Source organism: Hippocampus bargibanti, linkage group LG10 (genome assembly GCF_051943395.1).
Source record: "Hippocampus bargibanti isolate YZ-2025 linkage group LG10, ASM5194339v1, whole genome shotgun sequence".
Lineage (NCBI taxonomy): Eukaryota > Metazoa > Chordata > Actinopteri > Syngnathiformes > Syngnathidae > Hippocampus > Hippocampus bargibanti.
In genome coordinates this window covers 23,167,907-23,192,906 of record NC_142743.1, presented here as the reverse complement: position 1 = coordinate 23,192,906, position 25,000 = coordinate 23,167,907, and the positions used below count along the sequence as shown (strand labels likewise).

Genomic DNA, 25,000 nt, shown 5'->3' with positions numbered 1-25,000 from the left:
GTACAAAGACCTGCGGCAGATTGAGCTGGCGTGCGACACCCAGGAGGACGTTGACAGCTGGAAAGCCTCGTTCCTCCGAGCTGGTGTTTACCCTGAGAAAGACCAGGTATTTACATTTTAAAGAGGTGATATTTGAAAATACTCGTAGTCATGTGACTGTTACAGTTTTTAGGCCCTTTGAACTTGATTTTAAAGTTATGTAAAGTGAGGTAGTGACATATGTAAAGTGATTTCGTGTCGTATGTAAAGTGGTGTAGTGTAGTAATGCAAAAAAAGGTTGAAGTGAGGTCTTGCAGGAAAAAAAACGAACAAAAAATAGAGTTCAGGATGATAGTACAGCATGTAGCGTGTACTCAGAGTTCGGTGAGTGTGGCAGTGGGAAGGGGCAGGGAGGGCAGGGCTGTGAGGGAGTTGAGTCATGAGATGTGTATAAAAATAGAAACCGCCGCATCTCTTCACTTGGCTTGTCTCTCTATTGTCTTCCTAGACTGAAAATGAAGATGCAATGATTCCGAGCGACACTGTGTCTATGGACCCGCAGTTGGAACGCCAGGTTGAGACCATCCGCAACCTGGTGGACTCGTATATCAGCATTGTCAACAAGTCCATCAGAGACCTCATGCCCAAGACCATTATGCACCTCATGATTAACAATGTAGGTTTCCCTGTATTAAAATATAAGCAGTACTGTTGTGTCAAAGTCAGCTTTATCGTCAAATATGCTAATATGCTCTTTGACCACCAGGCAAAGGACTTCATCCACTCTGAGCTGCTGGCTTTCCTGTACTCAGCTGGGGACCAAAGCAGCTTGATGGAAGAGTCTGCTGAGCAGGCTCAGCGAAGAGATGAGCTACTTAGAATGTACCATGCGTTAAAGGAATCTCTGGTCATTATAGGTGATATCAGTACCACCACTGTTTCAACCCCTGTGCCTCCACCGGTCGATGACACCTGGATCAAAGAGCCGAGGTAACCCGTGTGAATATACAGTCATGTAATAATTATAATAATAATAATAATAATACATTTCATTTAGAAGCGTCTTTTCAAAACTCTCAAGGTCACTTTTCAGTCACAGGAGACGTTTTTCGGTGGGTGAGCAGCGGTAGCCACACTCGCCAGCCAGACAGCTTACATTCAGGTGGACAGCTAATAGCTAGCTAACTAATGGATAGCAAATAAATAGTGAATATAGATCTCCAGATAGCCAACAGCTAGCCAGCTAGACAGCTTACAGTCAGCTAGACAGCTAATAGCTAGCTAGCGAATGGATAGCAAATAAATAATGAATATAGCCAGATATCTTACAGTAAGCTAGACAGCTAATAGCTAGCTAGATAGCTAGCTAATGAATAGCAAATAGTGAATATAGATAGCCAAATAGCCAATGGCTGGCAGACAGACAGCTAACTAGCTAGACAGCTATATAGCTAATATATTGCTGGCCAACCAGCTAGATAGCTATATAGCTAATAGAGAGCCAGCCAACGAGCTAGATAGCTACATTGCTATGGCGATTTCCTCCATTCGTGTTTATGGACAGGTGAGTGTAGCCAACCGACTGAAAATGATGATGTAATTACCTCAGAGGTTAATGTGAATTTGAATACTGATTATTTTCACCGAGGTGGGCCTGTAAATACCTGTCTGTTACCTCCAAATATATTTAAAAGATCACAGCTGATTCCCGTGCCCCCTACCTCTGCAAAAATGCTGTTTATTCTTGAATATTTGTCTTAAATATTTGTCGATCTCAGTCCTCCTGCAGGAATACGCCCTGCTTCCACAACGGTGCCCCCTCCAAACCGTCCGCCGGCAGTTAGGGGGCCCGCGCCGGGTCCAGCCCCACCATTGAATCCTTCACCGGCATTCGGGGCTCCACCTGTCCCCAATCGACCTGGCCCACCGCCTGCCCAATCCGGTTTTGATCCAAACGTTCCGTTGATTCCCTCCAGACCGGCACGTGTGCCTCCCGCGCTGCCACCGGGTATCCCGAGGTAAGCAACGATATCAGCTGCATTTCTAACAATAATAGAGATATCAAGATACAGTGATAGAACCCTTTGGCTTACGAACGTTCCGGTTTACGAACGTTAAATTTATGAAAACTTTTACCTTGGCAAATGAACTGTTTTTCAGGATACACGCGGAGCGCCACAATGAGTGGTGTCGTTCGCCCGTTCTCCTAACAAGGAAATGGCAGCCGAATTTTTTTTGTCCTTTATTCCCCGCCCCAGTCTTCGGTTAAAGCCACGTGATTGGTCAAGAACGCAGCAATGAGGGGAGGTGGTTTAAACATTAAAGAGACAGGCAGACGACAGAGAGTGAGAAAATGGATAGAAAACAGTGAAATTTGGACTCGTTTCAACTTTGATAGTTCAAAGGCAGAGTGTAGACTGCAAGGTTAAAATTCCCATCAATCAGGCTCCACAAATAATCCGCACAAGCCATCTGTACACTTGATGCAAAAAGCTATCAACCCAGCTAAACAGAACACAATTGATGAGGAACTAGATAAAATTATGGCAGAGAAAGCACCTACAAGGGATCATTCCTCAAGATGGTGAAAGAAGGTTCCTCATCAAGTGTTTAATACTGATGTAACCGGCCACTCCATTCCATCAAGCCATCAACGACCATCACAAAGGTAAATAAAACAACTTTATTATACAATACATTTTATTTCTTTCATTATAATGCCATAGCACATTTATCATACATAAAATAAAGTATATTTTGTGTCATTTTTAGAAAATGTAAAAATAGAAAATTATGTTTTATGGGGACCTGGGAACGGATTATTCCTATTTTAATGGTTTCCTATCGGAAATTAATTTTTGGGATACACACTTTTCACCTTACACACTCTACACTAAGTACACATGAAGTTCGTAAGCCAAGGTATCACTGTATTTGTCATAGAACAATAATCTATACATCATTTGAAAGCTATTTAAATGCACTTTAATATGGTATTAGAAAATGTGTGATGAATTATTATTAAAAAATGTTGTCACATCCCTACAATCACTTTTACACACTCCTCTTTCGGAAGGGTGACCCAAAAACATGCGTCCGACTGAGTGCCTCATTGCAGCAATGTCCCCCCCCCACACCCCCCATAGTCTTATCGTCGAAAACGTCCCAAAATAAAAGACGTTTTACGAACAGAAGACAGTGGAAGCTCTGTTCATTGTGCTAAACTATATTTCTTGGTGGAAAAGGAGCTTACGGTGCTTTTGTTTCTCCATGGTGGAGGTGCTTGTGGTGCTTTGGGGATCATGGCGGCGCATGACTTGCTGATGACGTTCTTTCCTTGCATGTTTCTCTCCCCCCCCCCCCCCCCCCCCCCCCTCCATTCTATCCTACTTCTGTCTTCTTACAGCAGAAGACCCCCGGCTGCTCCCAACAGACCCACCATCATACGTCCTTCAGAACCCTCCTTGCTTGATTAGAAACACACATTTAATATGCATTTTGTTTATACTTTTATATTTCCACTTATGTACTTTTTACTTGTTCGGAAGACATCCTGTCTGACATGACTTTGTACATGATGCAAAGGGATCATTTTTTTTATCCGTCTTCTGGTTTAAGAACATTGTGATACATTGTTTAAAGGACAACCGACACCCCTGAAAAAGTTGCGTCCATAATTTGTAAAATCACTTGAAAATGACTTCTACTGAGTGTATTTTACAAAGATTCCACCTCATATAACTATATTTTACGTTTTAAGACTCGCGTTGAATATTCAGGTAGTCTTGTTTTCGAGTTGATGACGGTGCCTGACGTGACGTCACAGAGGGAACGCCCCTGACCGAGAAAGCGACACACAATGCATTCTGGGTACTTTGTTTGGTCTGAAAACTACGTGTTGATCTGTGTTGATGGCGAAATTAGAAGGAAAAAACATTAATAACGCGATGGTGCATCGTTCTGTGTTGCACCAAGACGACTATTTGATACTAGTTGACACAAATTCCCAGCGGGAATCAGTCCATTTCCTACAGAGCTTGTGCGCCATCTTGTGCATTTTCTGGGCGCTACATTGGAGTCCATCTTAACCGGTTTCATTGCTTGCAGACGGTTCAAATTGATATGGAAGGACTTCTATAATCGATTGCAAACATTTATGCTTTCCTCTTCGGAACTACAGTAAAGTCTCGTTATATCGATATCGGATATATCGATAGTCCCGGTTATATCGACATTTTTTCGGACTACCTTGAATATCGATATAACGAGACTTTACTGTATTCGAATCATATTCATAACTGGATGAGTAACAAGAAAGGATCTTCTCCGAATCTGAACTCCCTGAAGTCATTGTTTTGATTCTGGAGCAAGGCAGTTTGTGAAGGAGTATCCTGGCGTGACGTCACGAACTAGGGGGACGGCGGGACTTTCTGAATCTCCACAGTTTTCGAGCTCATTTTGTGGCAATTTTGGGACACTTTGAGTCATTTTTATTGGTGTTTTGCATTTGACTAAAAATATCAGTTTTGGGTATTTTAGATGCTTTAAAACGTTTTTCTGATGTCAGTTAGGAAACAGAAAAATGGTGTCGGTTGTCCTTTAATATTCAATTTGTTTTGTTATGATTGAAGTTTTATTTTCAAGGTAATCACCAAACGTTTCTACATGCTAATGCTGAGTCCAAAATCTTACACACTTAGCACCTCGTGATGTAAGCAGCACTGATGAGTTGTTTCTCAGCAAAAGGTGACAACTTCTATTCTTATATTTTAATGAACCATTAAAAGTAATCATCCCTTACTATTTTTATTGCAAAATTACCCCCATAACCTAATTCAACGTCTTAAAACATGAATTTTATGGGTTTTGTTAAATCCCATCTCTCACCTGTGCTCAATTTACGGCAATTTTTAAACCTGTCTTGACATTTTGTGTATTATGATTATCGCATCCAAAGCCATAAATATCATTATATAACTAAAAGTGCTTCTTCTCAGAGTGGTTATTCAATAATGCCGTTATTTTTACTTTTTTTTTCATGAGAATGTGCTCTTTCTTTGCTTTCCAATCATTCCTTTCTTGAGTTTGCATGCTAATTGGTCTCTGTGACAGTGATAGGTAGCATGCATGCTATTGTATTGTATGCTCTATTTATACAGGTCTCCTCGGGTAACATCTGATTTACATGAGTCATTTGAAAACATCTGCACCGCGTAGGCTGGTTTCAGGAATAAGTTACTCTAGTTAAGTAGTTTTTTAGGAGCAACAGGATAAAGAATGTAGCTGTGAGGTCTGCTGTCGGTGTGACGGAGGAATTCAAGGTAGAGATGGGACTCCACCAGGGGTCATCTCTGAGCCCCTTCTTATTCGCTATGGTAATGGACAGGCAATGTTAGACAAGACTCTCCTTGGACCATGATGTTTGCAGATGACATTGTGATCTGTAGCGAGAACAGGGAACAGGTGGCAGAGAAACTAGAGAAGTGGAGGTATGCCCTAGAAAGGAGAGGAATTAAGATCAGTCGCAGCAAGACGGAAATATATGTGTGTGAGAGGGATCCAAGTGCCAGAGTGATGCTACAGGGAGAATAGATAAAGAAGGTGGATGATTTTAAGTACTTGGGGTCAACTGCCCATAGCAATGGAGCAGCAGACTGCTTTTGTCCTTTATTCCCCGCGCCAGTCTTCGGTTAAAGCCACGTGATTGGTCAAGAACGCAGCAGTGAGGGGAGGTGGTTTAAACATTAAAGAGACAGGCAGACAACTGAGAGAGCTTCAACTTTGATAGTTCAAAGGCAGGGTGTAGACTGCAAGGTTAAAATATCCCATTAATCAGGCTCCACAAACAACCCACACAAGCCATCTGTACACTTGATGCAAAAAGCTATCAACCCAGGTAAACAGAAGACAATTGATGAGGAACTAGATAAAATTATCACAAAGCACTTACAAAGGGATCATTCCTCAAGATAGTGAAAGAAGATGGTTACATTCCTCAAGTGTTTAATGCTGATGAAACCGGCCACTCCATTCCATCAAGCCATCAACGACCATCACAAAGGTCAATAAAACGACTTTATTATACTGTACAGTTTATTTATTTAATTATAATACCATAGCACATTTATTATAGTTTTAAGGCTTAAAAAAGTAGAAAATTATGTTTTATGAGGACCTGGGAACGGATTATTCTCATTTTAATGGTTTCCTATGGGAAATTAATTTTTGGGACACACACTTTTCACCTTACACACTCTGGGAACCAATTAAGTTCGTAAGCCAAGGTATCACTGTATTTAGTTTTATCGTCGAGCCAGATGCAATCATGAAACGAGCCATATATGGCTCGTGAGCCATAGGTTCCCCACCCCTGCTCTAAAAAGGGATGCAACTGGTTATTCTGTACTGTAAAATGTGCTTCACCATTGTGTCTACTCTTTTGACTTTGAATTTTAAATTAAAAAAAAAATCTGCCTCTTCCGGCAGGCGCCCTCTTCCACACTCTCGTGGCAACCAAAGGTGATGGGACGCCTGAATGCAGCGCAAACTGGCTTGGCAAGCAAGGATGGATGCTCACTCGTTGGTCTCAAAGGAAAGGATGAATGCTAAAATAAAAGCATCATGTAACATTTCAAGTTCACGACAGTGTCATTTGCCAGAGGATACAAAGGATGTGGAACTCTTAACTCGACTAGTTGCGTCCATAATTTGTAAAATCACTTCATATGACTTCTACTGAACGCATTTTACGAATATTCCACGGCATATAGCTATATTTTACCTTTTAAGACTCGCGCTGAATATTCAGGAAGTTTTGTTTTCCAGTTGATGACGATGCCTGACGTGACGTCACAGAGGGAACGCCCTTGACCGAGAAAGCGACACACAATGCATTTTGGGTACTTTGGTCTGAAAACTTCGTGTTGATGACGAAATTAGAAGGAAAAAAACATAAATAACGCGATAGTGAATCGTTGTGTGTTGCACCAAGACTACTATTTAATACTAGTTGACACAAATTCCCGGCAGACAAATCAGCCCATTTCCAACGGAGCTTGGGCGCCATCTTGTGTATTTTCTGGGCACCACATTGGAGTCCAGACGGCTCGAATTGATATGGAAGGACTTCTTTAATCGATTGCAAACATTTATGCTTTCCTCTTCGGAACTATTTCAATCATATTCATAAATGGATGATGAACAAGAAAGCATCTTCTCCGAATCTGAAGCCATTGTTTTGATTCTCAAGTTTTGATTCTCAAGCAAACCAAGACGTGGCGTGACGTCACGAACAAGGGGGCGGGACCTTCTGAAACTGAAACTTTCTGAGGTCAATTTGAAGTAGTTTTGGGACACTTCAAGTCATTTTATTGGTGTTTTGCATTCGACTAAAATATCAGCCTGTGTGTTTTGGGTATTTTAGATGCAATAAAACTTTTTTCTGATGTCAGTCAGGAATTTAAAAAAATGGTGTCGATTGTCCTTTAAGCAACAAAAAGGAGCCATTTGGGAGCCAATAGATCTTTTTCGTGAGCCGAGCCAAAAGAACCAGCTCTCTGAAAGGACCCGTAATTCCGATCACTATATTGTAATTCCCATAATGGGTATTTCAAGTTTATAATCATCCCAGACATGTGATCGAAAAGGTTTTGACTACCGCGACTTTTCTATCGTGGAAGTGTAATGCTTCCCTTCTTATTGGTCGTTGGTGTCACATGACATGACGTTCTTTTATCTGACCAATCACAGCACGAAAAAGTTCTCTTGCGGAAGTACCCTGTCAAGGAACGTCTGAGCGTCATCTGAAATCTTAATACATATCATATTCTCGTTATGGATTTTCTGCTTGTGAGCAAAACGCGACTGCTTCTCCTCGCGGTGTTTGGGTTATGTTTGGCGGAGGTTTTCGGAGAGGACAACAGCGAGTTCACTTTTCTTTTACAAGCCGGAAAATCCGATTGTTTCTTCCAACGGGCAATACACAATGGGACGATGGAGGTCGAGTATCAGGTACTGTAATTGTACGCGTGTCCCATAAACTAAATGCTGTCTATATTGTATCTTAAGTTCTTGCTTTCACTATGCAATAAACAGTTTGATGCGTGAAACATAAATGTAATTCACTTTCATTTCAATGAATTATTCATATGTATTTATGTATTGTTTATGTACTTTTTTCCTATCGACCTTCTTATTCGGGTGTTTTATGCTGTTACGGAGTTAGAATATGCGTCCTGGCACAAAATGGCTTTTGAACGGACTTTGAACACTCCGTCCATCCTATTGGATTGAATGGACCTTTATTAGTCAAGCAAATGTAGAACTTCACATTTCACAGCAGCAAATTTACACGAGTTGCTTGAAGTCAAAACAACAAAAAAAACGAAATCACAAATACAGTGATACCTTGGCTTACGAACTTAATTGGTTCCCAAACAGAGTGTGTAAGGCGAAAAGTGTGTATTCCCAAAATTCATTTCTCATAGGAAACCATTAAAATGAGAATAATCTGTTCCCAGGTCCCCATAAAACATAATTTTCTACTTTCTAATTTTCGTGACATCACGCCAAGACGTCTTGCCTTGCTGGAAAATCAAAACAATGGCTTCAGATTTGGAGAAGATGCTTTCTTGTTACTCATCCAGTTATGAATATGATTCAAATAGTATTGAAGAGGAAAGCATACATGTTTGCAATCGATTAAAGGATTTATTCCGTGCCATTTTGAGGCAACATTGGGGGGAAATGCATCACCAAAAAAGAGGCAGAAAATGGCGACCAACCTCCTGCGAGGAATTAATCAGCCTGTTTCCACAGGCTGATAAATTCCTTATATGGAGCTTGGTCGCCCTCTTCTGGCTCTTTTTGGTGCAACACAATGTTTTCAGACCAAACAAGAACAGCAAAATGCATTGACGTGATGGAAGGACTGCTACAATGTGTCCTTTTTTTTTCCGTCAGGGGCGTTCCTTCAGTGACGTCACGTATGGACTCGTCATGGACTCGTCACCAACTGAAAAACAAGACTTAACGGAATATTCAGCACGAATCTTAAAACGTAAAATATAGCGATATGCGGTGGAATCTTTGTAAAATACGCTTAGTAGAAGTCATTTGAAGCCATTTTACAAATTATGGACACAACTTGTCCGGAGGCGTCGGTTGTCCTTTAAATGTATACCGTACTCTGCTATAAATAACCAAAATAGTATGTCGGTCCTCCTTGGGGGATGTTTTTTTTTTTGACGTTACTCCTCTAAATTGTCCTTTAGTGTGATTGTGAGTGTGTCAATGATAATTTGCACTGCAATTGGCTGGCAAGCAGTCCAGGGTGCACCCTGTTTACTGCACAAAGACTGCTGGCTGAAATGTGTTCCAGCGCGCTTGGGACCCTCGTGAGGATAAATGGGTCGAGGTCATGGCTGGATAAATGCATGTTCTTTATTTCCAGGTGATTGGGGGAGCCGGCATGGATGTGGATTTCACCATTTTCAATCCAGAGGGCACACCCTTGGTTGCAGAGACTCGTCGCTCTGATGGAGTTCACGTGTTAGTTATGGGACCTCAAATAAAACATGGATCCTGGATCTTCTTCCTGGATTTGTCCATTTATGACTGTATTTACTTCCTGTTTTTTTTTTTTTTGCTCTTTGCCCAGGGTGGAGCCGACGGTAGAGGGAGACTATCAAGTCTGCTTTGATAATAGCTTCAGCCACTTCTCCGAGAAGATGGTGTTCTTCGAGCTTTATGTTGAAGGGCAAGGAGGAGATGTGGGCGCTGATGAAGAATGGCCCGGTTTGGAGGAGATCGATGAAAACATGTTGCAGTACAAGTTACAGGATATGAGAGTGAGTTTTAAAGTCTTTCTATGGTGGACAGGAAAATATGCCCAGACCAACTGCAAAAGTATGAACACTTGCACAATATCACAATCTCAAATAGTTTAGCTGAATGGATATTTCCTCAATAATAATAATAATAATAATAATAATAATAATAATAATAATAATAATAATAATAATAATAATAATAGTAATTGTAATAGTAATTGTAATAGTAATTGTAATAGTAATTGTAATACTAATAATAATAGTAATTGTAATAGTAATAATAATTGTAATAGTAATAATAATAGTAATACTAATGGTAATTGTAATTGTAATTGTAATAGTAATTGTAATTGTATTACTAATAATAATAGTAATTGTAATAGTAATAATAATTGTAATAGTAATAATAATAGTAATACTAATGGTAATTGTAATTGTAATAGTAATTGTAATTGTATTACTAATAATAAATGTAATTGTAATAGTAATAATAATTGTAATTGTAATAATAATTGTAATAATAATAGTAATAATAATTGTAATTGTAATAGTAATAATAATAGTAATGGTAATGGTAATGGTAATTGTAATAGTAATTGTAATTGTAATACTAATAATAATTGTAGTAATAGTAATACTAATACTAATACTAGTAGTAATAGTAATAATACTAGTAATAGTAATAATAGTAATAGTAATTGTAATACTAATAATAATAGTAATTGTAATAGTAATAATAATTGTAATAGTAATAATAATGGTAATTGTAATAGTAATTGTAATTGTATTACTAATAATAATTGTAATAGTAATGGTAATGGTAATGGTAATTGTAATTGTAATAGTAATACTAATAATAATTGTAATAGTAATAATAATAGTAATGGTAATTGTAATTGTAATAGTAATTGTAATTGTAATACTAATAATAATTGTAATTGTAATAGTAATAATAATTGTAATGATAATAGTAATAATAATAATTAAAAAAATAAAAAATAATAATAAATAATAAATGCTAAATAACTACTAAATAATAACTACTAAATAGTAACTACTAAATAATAACTACTAAATAATAACTACTGAATAATAATAAATTAGTAGTAGTAATAGTAGTAATAGTAATAGTAGTAATAGTAATAATAATAATAATAATAATAATAATAATAATAATACATTTCATTTATAAGCGCCTTTCAAAACACTCAGTCACTTTACAGTCACAGAATAAGTTTTTCTGTGGGTGAGCAGCGGCAGCCACACGCGCCAGGGTTCACTCAACCCGGAAGTAACTCAAATAGATAGAAATCTAGCTAAGTAGCCAATAGATAGCTAATAGGTAGCTAGATAGCCAGCCAGCTAAATAGCTATATAGTCAATAGATAGCTAGGTAGATAGCCGGCCAGGGAGCTAGATAGTATATGGATAGCAAATAGCTAGCTAGCGAGATAGCTAACTAAAGAGCTGGATAGCTAGATTAATAAATCAGGAAATTTAGAAACAAATTGAAGGCTTTGTAGTTTTGGAAAATATGGTACATTTTGGTTTTGATAGCATCTTTATTCCCTCAGGAGTACATGGACTCTGTCCAAAAACGTCTTGAACGAAGTCGGCAGATGCAAACGGTGTTGCGAGCTTTTGAGGCGCGCGACAGAAATCTTCTGGACGACAACCTCTGGAAAGTCTCGTTTTGGTCATGCGCCAGCGTGCTGGTGATGCTGTGCGTGGCCCTCACCCAGGTAAACTGCTTTTCATTCCGACTTTTGCTCACTCGTGTGGGTGGTGTTGACAAGATTAGAGATATATAAGGCGCACCTTTAATCAATGAAAAAAAGTTTTCCAAATATAGTAACGTATCAAAGTATATCATAAAGCACATCACACTGTAAAGTGCTACATTGGACGCTAGGGTTATGCACAACTTCTACAGGGGGGATGTTTTATGGGGACCTGGGAACGGATTGTTCTCGTTTTAATGGTTTCCTATGGGAAATTAATTTTTGGGATACACACTTTTCACCTTAGACACTCTGTCTGGCAACCAATTAAGTTCGTAAGCCAAGGTATCACTGTATTTGCTATCTATTAGCCAACTGGCTGGCGAGCTGTCTGGCTGGCTATCTATTAGTTATATTAGTTATATATATATATATATATATATATGTCTCACTGGCTATTGGCTATCTATTAGCTAGCTAGATTTCTATGTATTTGAGTTACTATTGGGTTGAGTGAACGCTGGCTCATGTTGCTATCTATTAGCTAGCTAGCTAACTTTCTATCTATTTGAGTTATTCCGAGTTGAGTGAACGCTGGCTCATGTTGCTATCAATTAGCTATCTATCTATCTATTTGCTATCTATTAGCTATCTATCTAGCTAGCTATTACCTTGCTAGCTAACTTTCTATCTATTTGAGTTATTCAGAGTTGAGTGAACGCTGGTTCATGTTGCTATCTATTAGCTATCTAGCTAGCTATTTATCTATTTGCTATCTATTTAGCTAGCTATTAGCTTGCTAGCTAACTTTCTATCTATTTGAGTTATTCCGGCTTGAGTGAACACTGGCTCATGTTGCTATCTATTAGCTATCTATCTAGCTAGCCATTAGCTTGCTAGCTAACTTTCTATCTATTTGAGTTATTCCAAGTTGAGTGAACGCTGGCTCATGTTGCTATCTATTAGCTATCTATCTAGCTATCTATCTATTTGCTATCTATTGGCTATCTATCTAGCTAGCTATTAGCTTGCTAGCTAACTTTCTCTCTATTTGAGTTATTGCGGGTTGAGTGAACGCTGGCGAGTATGGCTGCGGCCACCGAAAAACGTCTCCTGTGACTGAAAAGTGACCTTGAGAGTTTTGAAAAGACGCTTACGAATGAAATGTATAATTATTAATATGATGATTATTATTATTATTATTATTAGATTGTCAACCTCGTCCCCTTCAGGTCTACACTGTGCGTAAACTGTTTGATGATAAGCGGAGGATCTGCACATAGAACAAATTCTGCGATGTGACAAGACAAGCTGGATGAGGCTAACAAGCTACGCTAACTGGGTGGAGCTATTGTACACAGCACCTGCTGTCGGCACAAAAGTGATGCGATTCACTTCTGGAAGGTTTGTCACGCAGCAATCTGTGCAATAACAATTCACAGTGAAGAACACTTAGCACATTGGTGGGCTCTCTCTCTTTGGGTCCTTTCGTGCCTTTTTAAAATGTGAAGTCTTTGCACAAACGGATGCAAAAAAAAAACAATAAATGTGAACAGGCACTGCAGTATATTTTGCGGTTAAAAAATGCTGAGTGTTTGTTTTGCTGTAAAGGTGAAACATCTGCGACTTGTCGAACCTGTCGACTTTTCCAGTGATATTATCATAATAATGTTTTATAATAGTTGTTTAATAATGTGCAATACAGTCGTATTGAATTTGTTCTACATTTTTTTAAACTAATAACATTTTTCTGTAATAATACTTAAAATATGTGTGGATAAAATCATTCTTTCTCCAGCTGTCACTTTTTCATCACATTTGTATTAAAAAAAAAATAATAATAATAATAATGATGGTGATAATTATAATACTAGAGATGATAATAATGATAATAATGATAATAATAATAACAATAATAATCATAATAATAATGCTAATGCTAATAGTGATGATAGTGATAATAATAATAATAATAATAATATTCATAACAATCATAATAATATGATAATAATATAGTAATAATAATAATAATGATGATGGTGATGATAATAATACTACTGATGATAATAATGATAATGATGTGGCTGCCGCTGCTCACCTGCAGAAAGACTGTTAAGTGACCATGACAGTTTTGAAAGGCGCTTATAAATGAAATGTTATAATTATTATATTTTTGGCTTCCAAAGATTAATTACGAACATCATGGTACATTTGTGCTAAAGACTTTTTTTGTGTCTGTTGCATCCAGTGGTTGGCACTGCCACAGTAGATGCTAAAAGCACATTTTTTTTCACGGGAGCTTTTGCATTGATATCAGTGGATGTAGAATTTTTGTGTTGATGAGAATTATGTCTTCAATATTATGTTGAGCAATAAAAGCACATTTTTTAAACATTTCTACCATGACAACAATTTGCTGTTCATAAATAAATATTTGTTTTATATTGCAGTGATACATTACATGTACATACATACAGTACATTTAGTGATTCACATTCAGTGACATCGTCGCTGAGTGTGAACCAAACCCACACGACCTGGACTAGTCAATGACATTAAGTCAAGAAACAGTCCAGTTATGAATATGATTCTAATAGTTCTGAAGAGGAAAGCATACATGTGTGCAATCAATTAAAAAATTTATTTTGTGCCATTTTGAGGCAACATTGGGGAGAAACGATCACCAAATCGCCAGAGGCACAAAATGGCGACCTCCTGTGGCCACCTCCGTTTCCACAGGCTGATAAATTTCTTATATAGAGCTTGGATGCCCTCTTCTGGCGGCTTTTGGGTGCAACACGAGGTCCCCAGACCAAACAAGTACAGCAAAATACATGCGTCTTTCTTACGGTCCTGGGGCGGTCCTTTCATGACGTCACGAACGGACTCGTCACCAACACTGACCACTGCAGATTTGAAGTATCATCATGCTAAGCTAACTCTCTGGAAACCACTAATTTCCCCAAAGAATGCGTTCCACGCCACCATAATCTGAGTTCTATTTGATTTCCGGGTTGAGTAACGGCCTAACTAGCTATGTGTTAGCTGTCTATTAGCTAGCTAGCTTTCTATCTGAGTTACTTAGCTATCTACGAGCTGTCTATTAGCTAGCTAGCAAGCTTTCTATCTCAGTAACTTCCGGGTTGAGTGAAGACCTAGCTAGCTATCTGTTAGCTATCTATTTGCTAGCTAGCAGCATATATATATATATATATAAACAAGTGTCTTCTGCTGGTGGTAGCGCTGGCCATGCTGGGACTTGTTGTGGAGCGATGTTTTGTCTATCAACTCTACCTGATAACTGAGGTAATGTTGATGTCTGCAAATGTAGCTGTTGTATTTCTCCATCCAGAATTTCCCTTTCCTGACGTCATGAACTCTGTCACTCTCTCTTTCACCCCCCCCCTTCACCCCTTCACCCCTATCTTTTCACCCACCCACACATTTACAGGCTGAAACAACTCAACATCTCCATTATGTTTGCGTCGGCATTCTCTCTTGAAGTCACATGCACATTATTGTCAAATGTGTCAAGTGGAGGATACGGTCTCCTGCGTTCCACTAAATGCCTTACATTACAATTCGCATCTTGTAATTTATTAAAAAAAGTATTTAAAGGACAACCGACACCATCGGACAAGTTGTGTCCATAATTTGTAAAATGACTTCAAATGACTTCTACTGAGCATATTTTACAAAGATTCCACGGCATATAGCTAGATTTTACCTTTTAAGACTCGCGCTGAATATTCAGGAAGTCTTGTTTTCGAGTTGATGATGATGCCTGACATGACGTCACGGAGGGAACGCCCCTGACCGAGAAAGCGACACACAATGCATTTTGTTTACTTTTTTGGTCTGAAAATTTCGTGTTGATGGCGAAATTAGAAGGAAAACTACATAAATAACACGATGGTGAATCGTTGTGTGTTGCACCAAGACTACTATTTGATACTAGTTGACACAAATTCCCAGCGTACAAATCAGCCCATTTCCAACGGAGCTTGGGCGCCATCTTGTGTATGTTCTGGGACGCTACATTGGAATCCTGACGGCTCAAATTGATACGTAAGGACTTCTTTAATCGATTGCAAACATGTATGCTTTCCTCTTCAGAACTATTTGAATCATATTCATAACTGGATGAGTAACAAGAAAGCATCTTCTCCGAATCTCAACTCTCTGAAGCCATTGTTTTGATTCTGGAGCAAGGCAGTGTGTGACAAATAGTGACGTCACTAACAAGGGGGCGGGACTTTCTGAATCTGCCCAGTTCCGAGCTCATTTTGTGACAGTTTTGGGACACTTTAAGTCATTTTTATTGCTGTTTTGCATTTGACTAAAAATATCAGCTAGCGTGTTTCGGGTATTTTAGATGCTATAAAACGTTTTTGTGATGTCAGGAAACAAAAAAATGGTGTCGGTTGTCCTTTAATGTGATTTCACACCACCGTAGAACTACAAACAAGTATGAAAATATAGCTATTATTTACATATAAACATTTGGACTTTACATCAATGAAATAAAATGTATGCAATAAGATGGTACAAACCACTTTGCCGGTTTTACGTCCGAAATGGAAGTTTTGATCTTCGTCCTTTTTTTATCTTTTCCTTGCTAAACAGTACAAACGATAAAGAATTTCCATTCTCGCCGTCTTCTCAGTGAAAATGAAACTTAAAGAAGCGTGGAAAGTAAAACCGGTACGGGAAGTGACAACAACCCAATGTAATGTCAAGAAAAATAAAGCACAGCCATCTGCTGGTCAACTATGGGATAGCAGTTATAAACAAATGTATCAGCAGCATTTACACACAAGGAATTTGTTTCCGGTCCAACACGTTGCACTAGTATCATCATAAAAAAATTGCACAGAGGCACTATACAGTTCTATATGGATTCCTGTTTAAAGAGTTAATAGCTCGGGGGAAGTCTGAGGCGAGTAGCTGGAAAAGGTGGTGGGCAGGGTGAGGAGGGTCCAGTAGGATTTTTCCACGCCCTTGTATGGATTCTTGCAGTGTGCAAGTTATCTGCGAGTGGGTAGGGCGCTGGCAATTATTTTTTCCGACGTCCTAACTGTCCAAATTCCAAAGAGAAAGCCTGCGCCAAGATTCACATTATGTGTGGGTTGGGCAGAGAGAGCAAACGTGCTGAATACATTCTGCCTACACATTTAAATCCATTGGAGGGAAAAAAAAAAAACAAATTGCCAATGTTTTCCACAATATGCAGCAGTGATTTTGTAATGTTATTTTTTTTTAACTCACGGCTATTTTCATAAACACTTATTTGCTCGTTTTAGATTCGAAGAGAACAGTCATACAATACGTTCTCGGTCGGCAATAAAATCAATGATTTTACTTTCGCTCGCTCAGTTCCGTCAACCACTCAATCACGTGATGGGGAATTCCTGACGTCACATGAATGCATGCGAATACAATTGGCTTGCATGAGAGGCGAAACCGTTTGGCCATTTGCTCTCTTATTCCGATGATGTAACTCCGAGCCACCAAACACGCATAGCGTTCCCCGCAGAGCGGGCTCCACCCCCATAGCGGTCTAATTGCTGTTGTTATTTTTAGATTTAACACGTGCGTTTGCTGGTGCATGTTTATCAGTTGGATCGGGAACGTTGCTGTTATTTTTGTCGTTGTTGTTGTTAATTTCATCGCATTTAAAGGTTTGTTATTTAGTTTTATTCGTGATCAACTTGAACGTTCAAAATGTTTATTTCAACATTAAAGGACAACCGACACCATTTTTTTGTTTCCTGACATCAGAAAAACGTTTTATAGCATCTAAAATACCCAGGCTGATATTTTAAGTCAAATGCAAAACACCAATAAAAATGAGTTAAAGTGTCCCAAAACTACTTCAAAATGACCCCGGAAATGCCGAGTTTCAGAAGGTCCCGCCCTCGTGACGTCACGCCAGGACGTCTTGCTTTACTCTGGAATCAAAACAATGGCTTCCCATTTGGAGAAGATGCTTTCTTGTTACTCATCCAGTTATGAATATGATTCAAATAGTTCTGAAGAGGAAAGCATAAATTTTTGCAATAGATTAAAGAAGTCCTCCCGTATCAATTCGAGCCGTCAGGACTCCAATGTAGCGTCCCAGAAAATGCACAAGATGGCGCCCGAGCTCCGTTGGAAATGGGCTGATTTGTCTGCTGGGAATTTGTGTCAACTAGTATCAAATAGTAGTCTTTTTTCGCCATAAACACGGATCAACATGAAGTTTTGAGACAAAACAAAGTACCCAAAATGCATTGTGTGTCGCTTTCTCGATCAGGGGCGTTCCAGACGTGACGTCACGCCAGGCATGGTCATCAACTCGAAAACAAGACTTCCTGAATATTCAGCGTGAGTCTTAAAACGTAAAATATAGCTATATGCCGTGGAATCTTTGTAAAATACGCTCACTCGAAGTGATTTTACAAATTATAACAACTTGTGCGAAGGCGTCGGTTGTCCTTTAAGTACGATGAAATTAACAACAACAAAAAATAGGAGATGGCAGCGTGTCGTCATTTGTTATGATCACGTGATCGGCCGCTAACTTCCGGTATGGCAGAAAGCCTACCAACACAACAGTTGTTAGCGAGTGCTATCATTGTTTTATAAGCATATGCGTTTCATTTTCGGTTTAGATTAATGAAAGTATTCGCGTTTTATTACAATGGTGATATATATATTGTATAAAACTTCAGGTCAGTTTGAAGTAGTTTTGGGACACTTTACGTCATTTTTATTGGTGTTTTACATTTGACTAAAAATATCAGCCCGTGTGTTTTGGGTGTTTTAGATGCTATAAAACATTTTTTCTGATGTCAGTTAGGAGACAAAACAAAATGGTGTCTGTTGTCTTTTAAAGGTTTGTTATTTAGTTTTATTCGTGACCGTTCAAATGTTTATTTCAACATTTTAACTTTAAAACAACTAATTTTTCTTTATTTGTCAGCTTCACGGTGAGATGTTTTTTCTGCTCTTTTTTTTTGGGGGGGGGGCATGTTGACAATATGGCGGTGAAAGGAACCGGTTTCACTTCCTCTGTCTCGAAATAGTCCGATGCGGTTCAAAAGATTGCGAAACATCGAGGAGTCTCGGAAAATTTTCACGCCCCCGGACTATGCATGGTGGAGGAGGAGGCGACAGCGTGAGAATAAGAAGGTAAGGAGGGAAACCAATAACTTCCGTGACAACTCTCGCCTTTTGGCTATAAAAGGGCCGAGTCGACAATAGGTTGTTCAATTCGTGGTCTGGGACGCATTGACGTGTAAAAAGAGCCACCGTCCTGTCTAAGTTATCCGCTCCAATTAGACGTCTTCTCACCTCAAACGTCTTCATGTGCGCATTTCTTGGAGATACACCAAAAGACATGGACGTTGAGTGTCCCGAGAAGAGGAGCCACGATCGTGGTCGTTGCCTGGTCGTGTGCATGGTCGTGTCAATCCTCCTCCTGTTTGCAGCGTTCACAGCCCTGGCTGTAGTTTGCATCCTGGTACTGGTGGAGCTGCGCTCCAATGTGGACTCATGCCGTCCGCCGTTTCCATCTGGACCGGAAGGAATGAGAGGACTCGCGTCGACCACGGCATACAAGGTATTTTGGGGGATTGTAAAAATTGGACATAAAACTCAAATGCTATCTCCCCTCTTTTGCACCAGATATGACGTGTCAATAAAAAGGTTTCTTCAGCCGTTATCTGTACTTCATTGAAGGTGTCGGACGTTTCGCTTGTTATTCAAAAGGCTTCATCAGCAAATAATTTTTTTGGGCGGGTAGTTTTGGCCCTGTATATATATCCGTACTGTCCTGAAAGCTAGCAACCACTCATTTCAAATCAAATAGAAGCTATTTTCATTTTAAAAAAGCAAAACCCTTCACTAAATCGCCATGGTGGGGTGAGGTATATATATCCGTACTGTCCAGATGTGGCGGTGCCAGACTCTGCTATGATTGGTCCCTGCTCTCAGGTTGGGGGGAGCAGAGGACTACTCCCTGCGGCTACACTGATTACTTCTATTGTCCTGACTGATTACTTCTATTGTCCTGCCTGAGTATGGGGTCTATGACTGGCCTGATAGCCCCATTTGATCTGGTATCACCTCATCAGCCTAACTAAGCCTATGTTGCCTAAGAAGTCGGTTGTAGGAACGATCCAAATTGTACCTCACCCCACCATGGTTCTTTAGTGAAGGGTTTTGCTGTTTTATGAAAATAGCTTCTTTTTCAAACCATCTATTTTCTTTCGCTAAGATTTTACCTCATTGTCGTCAAATGAGTGGTTGCTAGCTTTTAGGACAGTATGGATATATAAATAGGGCCAAAACTACCAGCAAAATATTTTAGTTAGCTGACGAAGCCTCTTGGATAAGAAGCAAAACGTCCGACACCATCAAAGAAGTACAGATGACGCCTGAAGAAACCTTCTCACCGATGGATCACTGCTGTACGACTGAGAGCTTACACAGACGAATATATGACGTGTTATGCCATTGTTGTTTGTCTGTTGACAGATGCAGAACTTTGCGTTCTTGGAGGCAGTCTCAAGTAAGTCTTTCAATTTGGTGAGACGCAAGGACTGTCCACCTACACCCGATGCCGACACAACCGTTAACACTGACTGATAATTTCGAGTCGTCAATGAATCGAACATGCGTGGTTTTGGAATGTGAGACCAAGGTGGCGGATATCTGGATGCCAACTCTGCAGTGGAAGCATATTTTAGCACAACAAAGTGTAGACTGCAAGGTTAAAATTCCCATCATTCAGGCTCCACAAATAACCCGCACAAGCCATCTGTACACTTGATGCAAAAAGCTATCAACCCAGCTAAACAGAACACAATTGATGATGAACTAGATAAAATTATCACAGAGAAAGCACCCACAAGGGATCATTCCTCAAGATGGTGGAAGAAGAAGGCTACGTTCCCGCTTGGAAAAGTAGAAAATTATGTTTTATGGGGAACTGGGAACGGATTATTCTCATTTTATCCTGAAAAATAGTTCGTATGCCAAGGTAAAATTGTCATAAATGCAACGTTTGTCAACAGAAACGTTCGTAAGCCAAGGGGTTCGTAAACCGAGGTATCATTGTATGTGAATACCCCTAATTGGGTGCATTTCTCTCTCTTTTGCAGGCAAGTTGATGAACTCCACGGTGCAGTGGGATCCAGTCCGTTGCGGCATGGGAGAATCGATTGGAAGCAGATTTCATTTTGACTCAAAGCAACACTCGCTGTGGCCCCGACATGCTGGGATTTACTTCATCTACCTGAACCTCAACTTGACCTGTACGTACAATTGCAACGCTGGCCTCCTCAGCGTGCGTGTGGGGGACACACTGAGCTGCCAAGTCAATCTTTACGCAGAAACTCTATCGCAAAGCAAGAATTGTTGGACAGTGGGCTGGTTGGACGGTAATACGCGGCTGCTTACCCATATGACTATTCCAAAAGAGGGACTGCAGGACTGGAAACTGGAGCTCACTGGTTCCAATTTGGGCATGTTCCTCGTGGACTAATATCTGGCATCAGAACCACTTCCTTGTGTCCTGTATGTAATTCAACAAAAGGACTCAACAGGAATATCTGGTGAAAGACTTGATGACATGTTGCAACCAGAAAGCAGATATGAGATGAGGTAACCTTTATTCGTCTCACATTGGAGGAATTCACAATTCACAGCCTCAAAGTTATCAAAGGAAGGGACACTGACTGCATTTTTGTAATGATTTGCATATTTATTTGGTGAGGTGGGACTACAGTGATACATCGGTTTACGAACCCCTTGGCTTGCGAACTTTTCGGTTTACGAACGTTAAATTTATGAAAATTTTACCTTGGCATACAAACTATTTTTTGGGATACACACAGAGCTACCACAATGCCCGTTCTCCTAACAAGAAAATGGCAGCCGACTCATTTTTTGTCCTCTATTCCCCGCCCCCAGTCTTCGGTTAAAGCTATGTGATTGGTCAAGAACGCAGTCGTAAGGGGAGGTGATTTAAACATTAAAGAGACAGGCAGACGACAGAGAGAAAGTGAGAAAATGGAGAGAAAACAGTGAAATTTGGACTAGTTTCAACTTAGATCGTTCAAAGGCTGAGTGTAGACTGCAAGGTTAAAATTCCCATCAATCAGGCTCCACAAATAACCCACACAAGCCATCTGTACATTTGATGCAAAAAGCTATCAACCCAGCTAAACAGAACACAATTGATGAGGAACAAGGTAAAATCATCGCAGAGAAAGCACCGATAAGGGATCATTCCTCTAGATGGTGAAAGAAGAAGGCTACGTTCCTCATCAACGACCATCAACAAGGTAAATAAAACGACTTTATTATACTGTAGTTTATTTCTTTAATTATAATACCATAGCACATTTATTATACATAAAATAGGGTATATTTTGTGTAGTTTTAAGGCTTAGAAAGTAGAAAATTATGTATTATGGAGACCTCGGAACAGATTATTCTCATTTTAATGGTCTCCTATGGGAAATTATTTTTTGGGATACACACTTTTCACCTTACACACTCTATCTGGGAACCAATTAAGTTCATAAGCCAAGGTATCACTGTATTTATGTTGCAGTTTTCTGTATGTCAAATACAATGTGATTATGTTAAGAACACTACATTAGTGTTAATGTGCAATCCACATTGTTTTTTATTTGATTTGCTTGTTCTTTTTTTATTTTATAAATAACTTTGGGATTCTTGACTGGTTTCACGTCATAAAATGTTAGATAAACACCAGTCAAGATCAGGTGCCAGCACTGCAACACTGATTGTCAATCATTTCTTGGATAATAACACAATAGAAAGTCGACGGCGTGATTAGTTTTGCAAGCAAAGTTTGAGGGGGGAGAACCCCGAAATATTAACGGAACAGTTCAGTTTTGCTCAATAAACAAACTAGCATGTAAATAAAGGCTTGTGTAAAATCAATTGGAATTTTAATTTCAACAAGACTATAATATAAAACGCGAAGTAGAATTTGTCCCTTGTGGGAATGTTCGTGTTTCTTTCTCGTTGTAATACAGTACAGTAAATCGTAATAAGCGGTACTATCGATATAACCGATATCGATATAACGAGACTTTACTGTATTTGCATACAGTTAAAACGCGAACCGGGGTTTCAGGGCTGTAGCACAGTATGTTAGCATCCCCTGTTGGTGAAGATTTGAAACTACAGGCAGTTGACAACAGACCAGTGACATGCAGCTGTGTGTCTTATTATGAAAATAATATAAATAATACATTTAATTTCTAAGCGCCTTTCAAAACTCTCAAGGGATTTTTCTGTGTGCGGGTGAGCAGTGGCAGCCATTCGCGCCAGCGTTATTGACGTTAATGCAAGCAAGTAACATTCCAGGTGCTATTTTATTTAAATGAGGTTTCTTCAGCCGTCATCTGTACTTCTTCGAAGGTGTCGTACATTTTGCTTCTTATCTAAGAGGCTTCGTCAGAAAACATTTTTTTGCTGGTAATTGTGGCCCTATTATATATATATATATATATATATATATATATATATATATATATATATATATATATATATATATATATATATATATATATATCCCTACTGTCCAGACTTGGCGGTGCCAGACTGCTATGATTGGTCCCTGCTCTCAGGTTGGGGAGGAGGAGCAGAGGACTACTCCCTGCGGCTACACTGATTACTTGTATTGTCCTGACTGATTACATCTATTGTCCTGCCTGATTATGGGGTCTACGACTGGCCTGATTGTCCCATTTGCTCTGGTATCACCTCATCAGGATAACTAAGTCTATGTGGTTGAAGAAGTCTGTTGTACGAACGATCCAAATTAAACCTCACCCCACCATGGTGAAGGGTTTCGCTGTTTGATGAAAATAGCTTCTTTTACTCCCCCTTTCAAACCATCTTATTTTCTTTTGCTAATATTTTAACCTCACTGTCGTCAAATGTGTGGTTGCTAGCTTTTAGGTACATATGTATTACAGATTGAGGCCCACTAGTATAATCCCTGCGATGTTGATGAAGTCAGACAACCAAACCGGTTGTCTGGAGTCTACCATGCACCCGACTGGCGACCAGTCCAGGACCTTGTCCGCCGTGTGTGTCTGATGGGATTGAGTCCACACAGCCCAGCGACCTTCAACGGGATCAGAACTCAAATGGCAGCGGGGCAAACAAAGCAAGACCACTACTCGCCATGCATCGTTTTAACGTGACGTGTGCTCATCAAGTCCTCGTTGCCGATTCGAACGTCTTCCAAAGGATGTGATGTCGTCACATCTTAAACGCATGAATGGGAGGGAAAAATCGCTTTTAAGACAAACTTTAAGGCACTCTGTGATGACAAATTGTTCACCTCGTGCTTTGTGATGCTGGATTAGTTGGAACCGCAGCTCGCTCAGTGTGCAGAGATGCGACTAACCCAAACTATCCGACCCGAAGGGGCGAACGCCAACAGAGGCTCGCAACGGAGGGAAGCAGCAGCAACAACAGCAGCAGCAGCAACAGCGACGATTGACAACATCCCCGGCAATAAATTGACGCACACTGGACAAGAAATATTCTTAAGGAAGCTTCTGGTGGCTTCAGACGTCCTGTGCGTTTTCCTGGGTGAATATAATAGCCGTCTTTTCTACTTTTTTTCGACTTTCTAAATGGCCGTTTTTCTGCTAACAATTGGATCTATCTATCTATCTATCTATCTATCTATCTATCTATCTATCTATCTATCTATCTATCTATCTATCTATCTATCTATCTATCTATCTATCTATCTATCTATCTATCTATCTATCTATCTATCTATCTATCTATCTATCTATCTATCTATCTATGCTTCGTTCATTGCACAGGGAATTGGACTGTTTCTATAGCAACCACTTGTTCTCAGGGTAGAGTAAAGTCGGCGGGGAATTATATTTGCTGTAAATAAATATATGTATGAGCCCCAGGTGTGTGTGTGTGTGTGTGTGTGTGTGTGTCACTGTCTCGTCGTGACAGGAAAAGGTCATGTCATGGTCGTTAATCTTAAACGTTCAGAGGACAAAGTGTTGGACATTTTTGTCGGTCAAGTTGCCTTCTTGATTGTGTGAGAAGAGTACGGGGGGGGGGGGGGGGATGATTGGGGGTGGGGGGCTGTGATGTTGGGTCGAGGCAGTGTCAGGCAGCTTCTGGCTCTGATTTGTCTCAAAATTCACTCTTTTGTTTTCCAGGGAAGAGTTGAGCTTAAAGGACAACCGACACCATTTTTTTTGTTTCCGAGAAAGCGACACGCAATGCATTTTGGGTACTTTGTTTGGTCTGAAAACTTTGTGTTGATCCGTGTTGATGGCGAAATTAGAAGGAAAACACATACATAACACCATGGTGAATTGTTGTGTGTTACACCAAGACTACTATTTGATACTAGTTGACACAAATTCCCAGCGGACAAGTCAGCCCATTTCCAGCGGA

At 39.6% G+C, this 25,000-nt stretch overlaps 4 protein-coding genes across 13 annotated transcripts in view; all 4 read left to right on the top strand.

The window, feature by feature from the left end:
- The window catches only part of LOC148892988 (dynamin-2-like), a 27,170-nt gene extending 20,562 nt beyond the window's left edge, over positions 1-6,608 (top strand). For 5 of the 9 annotated variants that reach the window (XM_089007094.1, XM_089007095.1, XM_089007098.1 and 2 more), the window contains 5 exons: positions 1-106; positions 488-655; positions 746-969; positions 1,758-1,997; positions 3,386-4,962. The exon at positions 1-106 is cut by the window's left edge and continues 6 nt beyond it. In XM_089007094.1, the coding sequence (XP_088863220.1) occupies positions 1-106; positions 488-655; positions 746-969; positions 1,758-1,997; positions 3,386-3,455 (808 nt within the window). In that variant the 3' untranslated portion in view covers positions 3,456-4,962. Of the gene's footprint in view, positions 107-487; positions 656-745; positions 970-1,757; positions 1,998-3,385; positions 4,963-6,465 lie in introns of those variants that run through there. The other 4 variants (XM_089007101.1, XM_089007099.1, XM_089007096.1 and 1 more) reach the window with 2 other exon arrangements.
- A 641-nt stretch (positions 6,609-7,249) lies between these two features.
- Positions 7,250-13,974, top strand: tmed1b (transmembrane p24 trafficking protein 1b). Its single transcript, XM_089007103.1, has 5 exons — positions 7,250-7,989; positions 9,431-9,528; positions 9,638-9,827; positions 11,384-11,551; positions 12,763-13,974. Exons 1-5 carry the CDS (start codon positions 7,813-7,815, stop codon positions 12,811-12,813), a joined length of 684 nt encoding a protein of 227 aa, XP_088863229.1. The 5' UTR covers positions 7,250-7,812; the 3' UTR covers positions 12,814-13,974.
- Positions 13,975-18,725: 4,751 nt separating this feature from the next.
- Positions 18,726-25,000, top strand: part of LOC148892985 (uncharacterized) — a 38,262-nt gene continuing 31,987 nt past the window's right edge. Inside the window, exons 1-3 of one of the 2 annotated variants that reach the window (XR_016116330.1) lie at positions 18,726-19,133; positions 20,051-20,084; positions 20,677-21,861. Coding sequence is in view for 1 of the 2 variants with exons in the window: in XM_089007121.1 (XP_088863247.1) it covers positions 18,879-19,133; positions 20,051-20,084; positions 20,677-21,059 (672 nt within the window). In the remaining variant the exon portion in view is untranslated. Of the gene's footprint in view, positions 19,134-20,050; positions 20,085-20,676; positions 22,577-25,000 lie in introns of those variants that run through there. The other variant, XM_089007121.1, reaches the window with a different exon arrangement.
- Positions 23,959-25,000, top strand: part of LOC148892986 (phospholipid phosphatase 3-like) — a 7,016-nt gene continuing 5,974 nt past the window's right edge. Inside the window, exon 1 of the mRNA XM_089006480.1 lies at positions 23,959-24,157. Coding sequence (XP_088862606.1) covers positions 23,959-24,157 — 199 coding nt within the window. The remainder of the gene's footprint in view (positions 24,158-25,000) is intronic.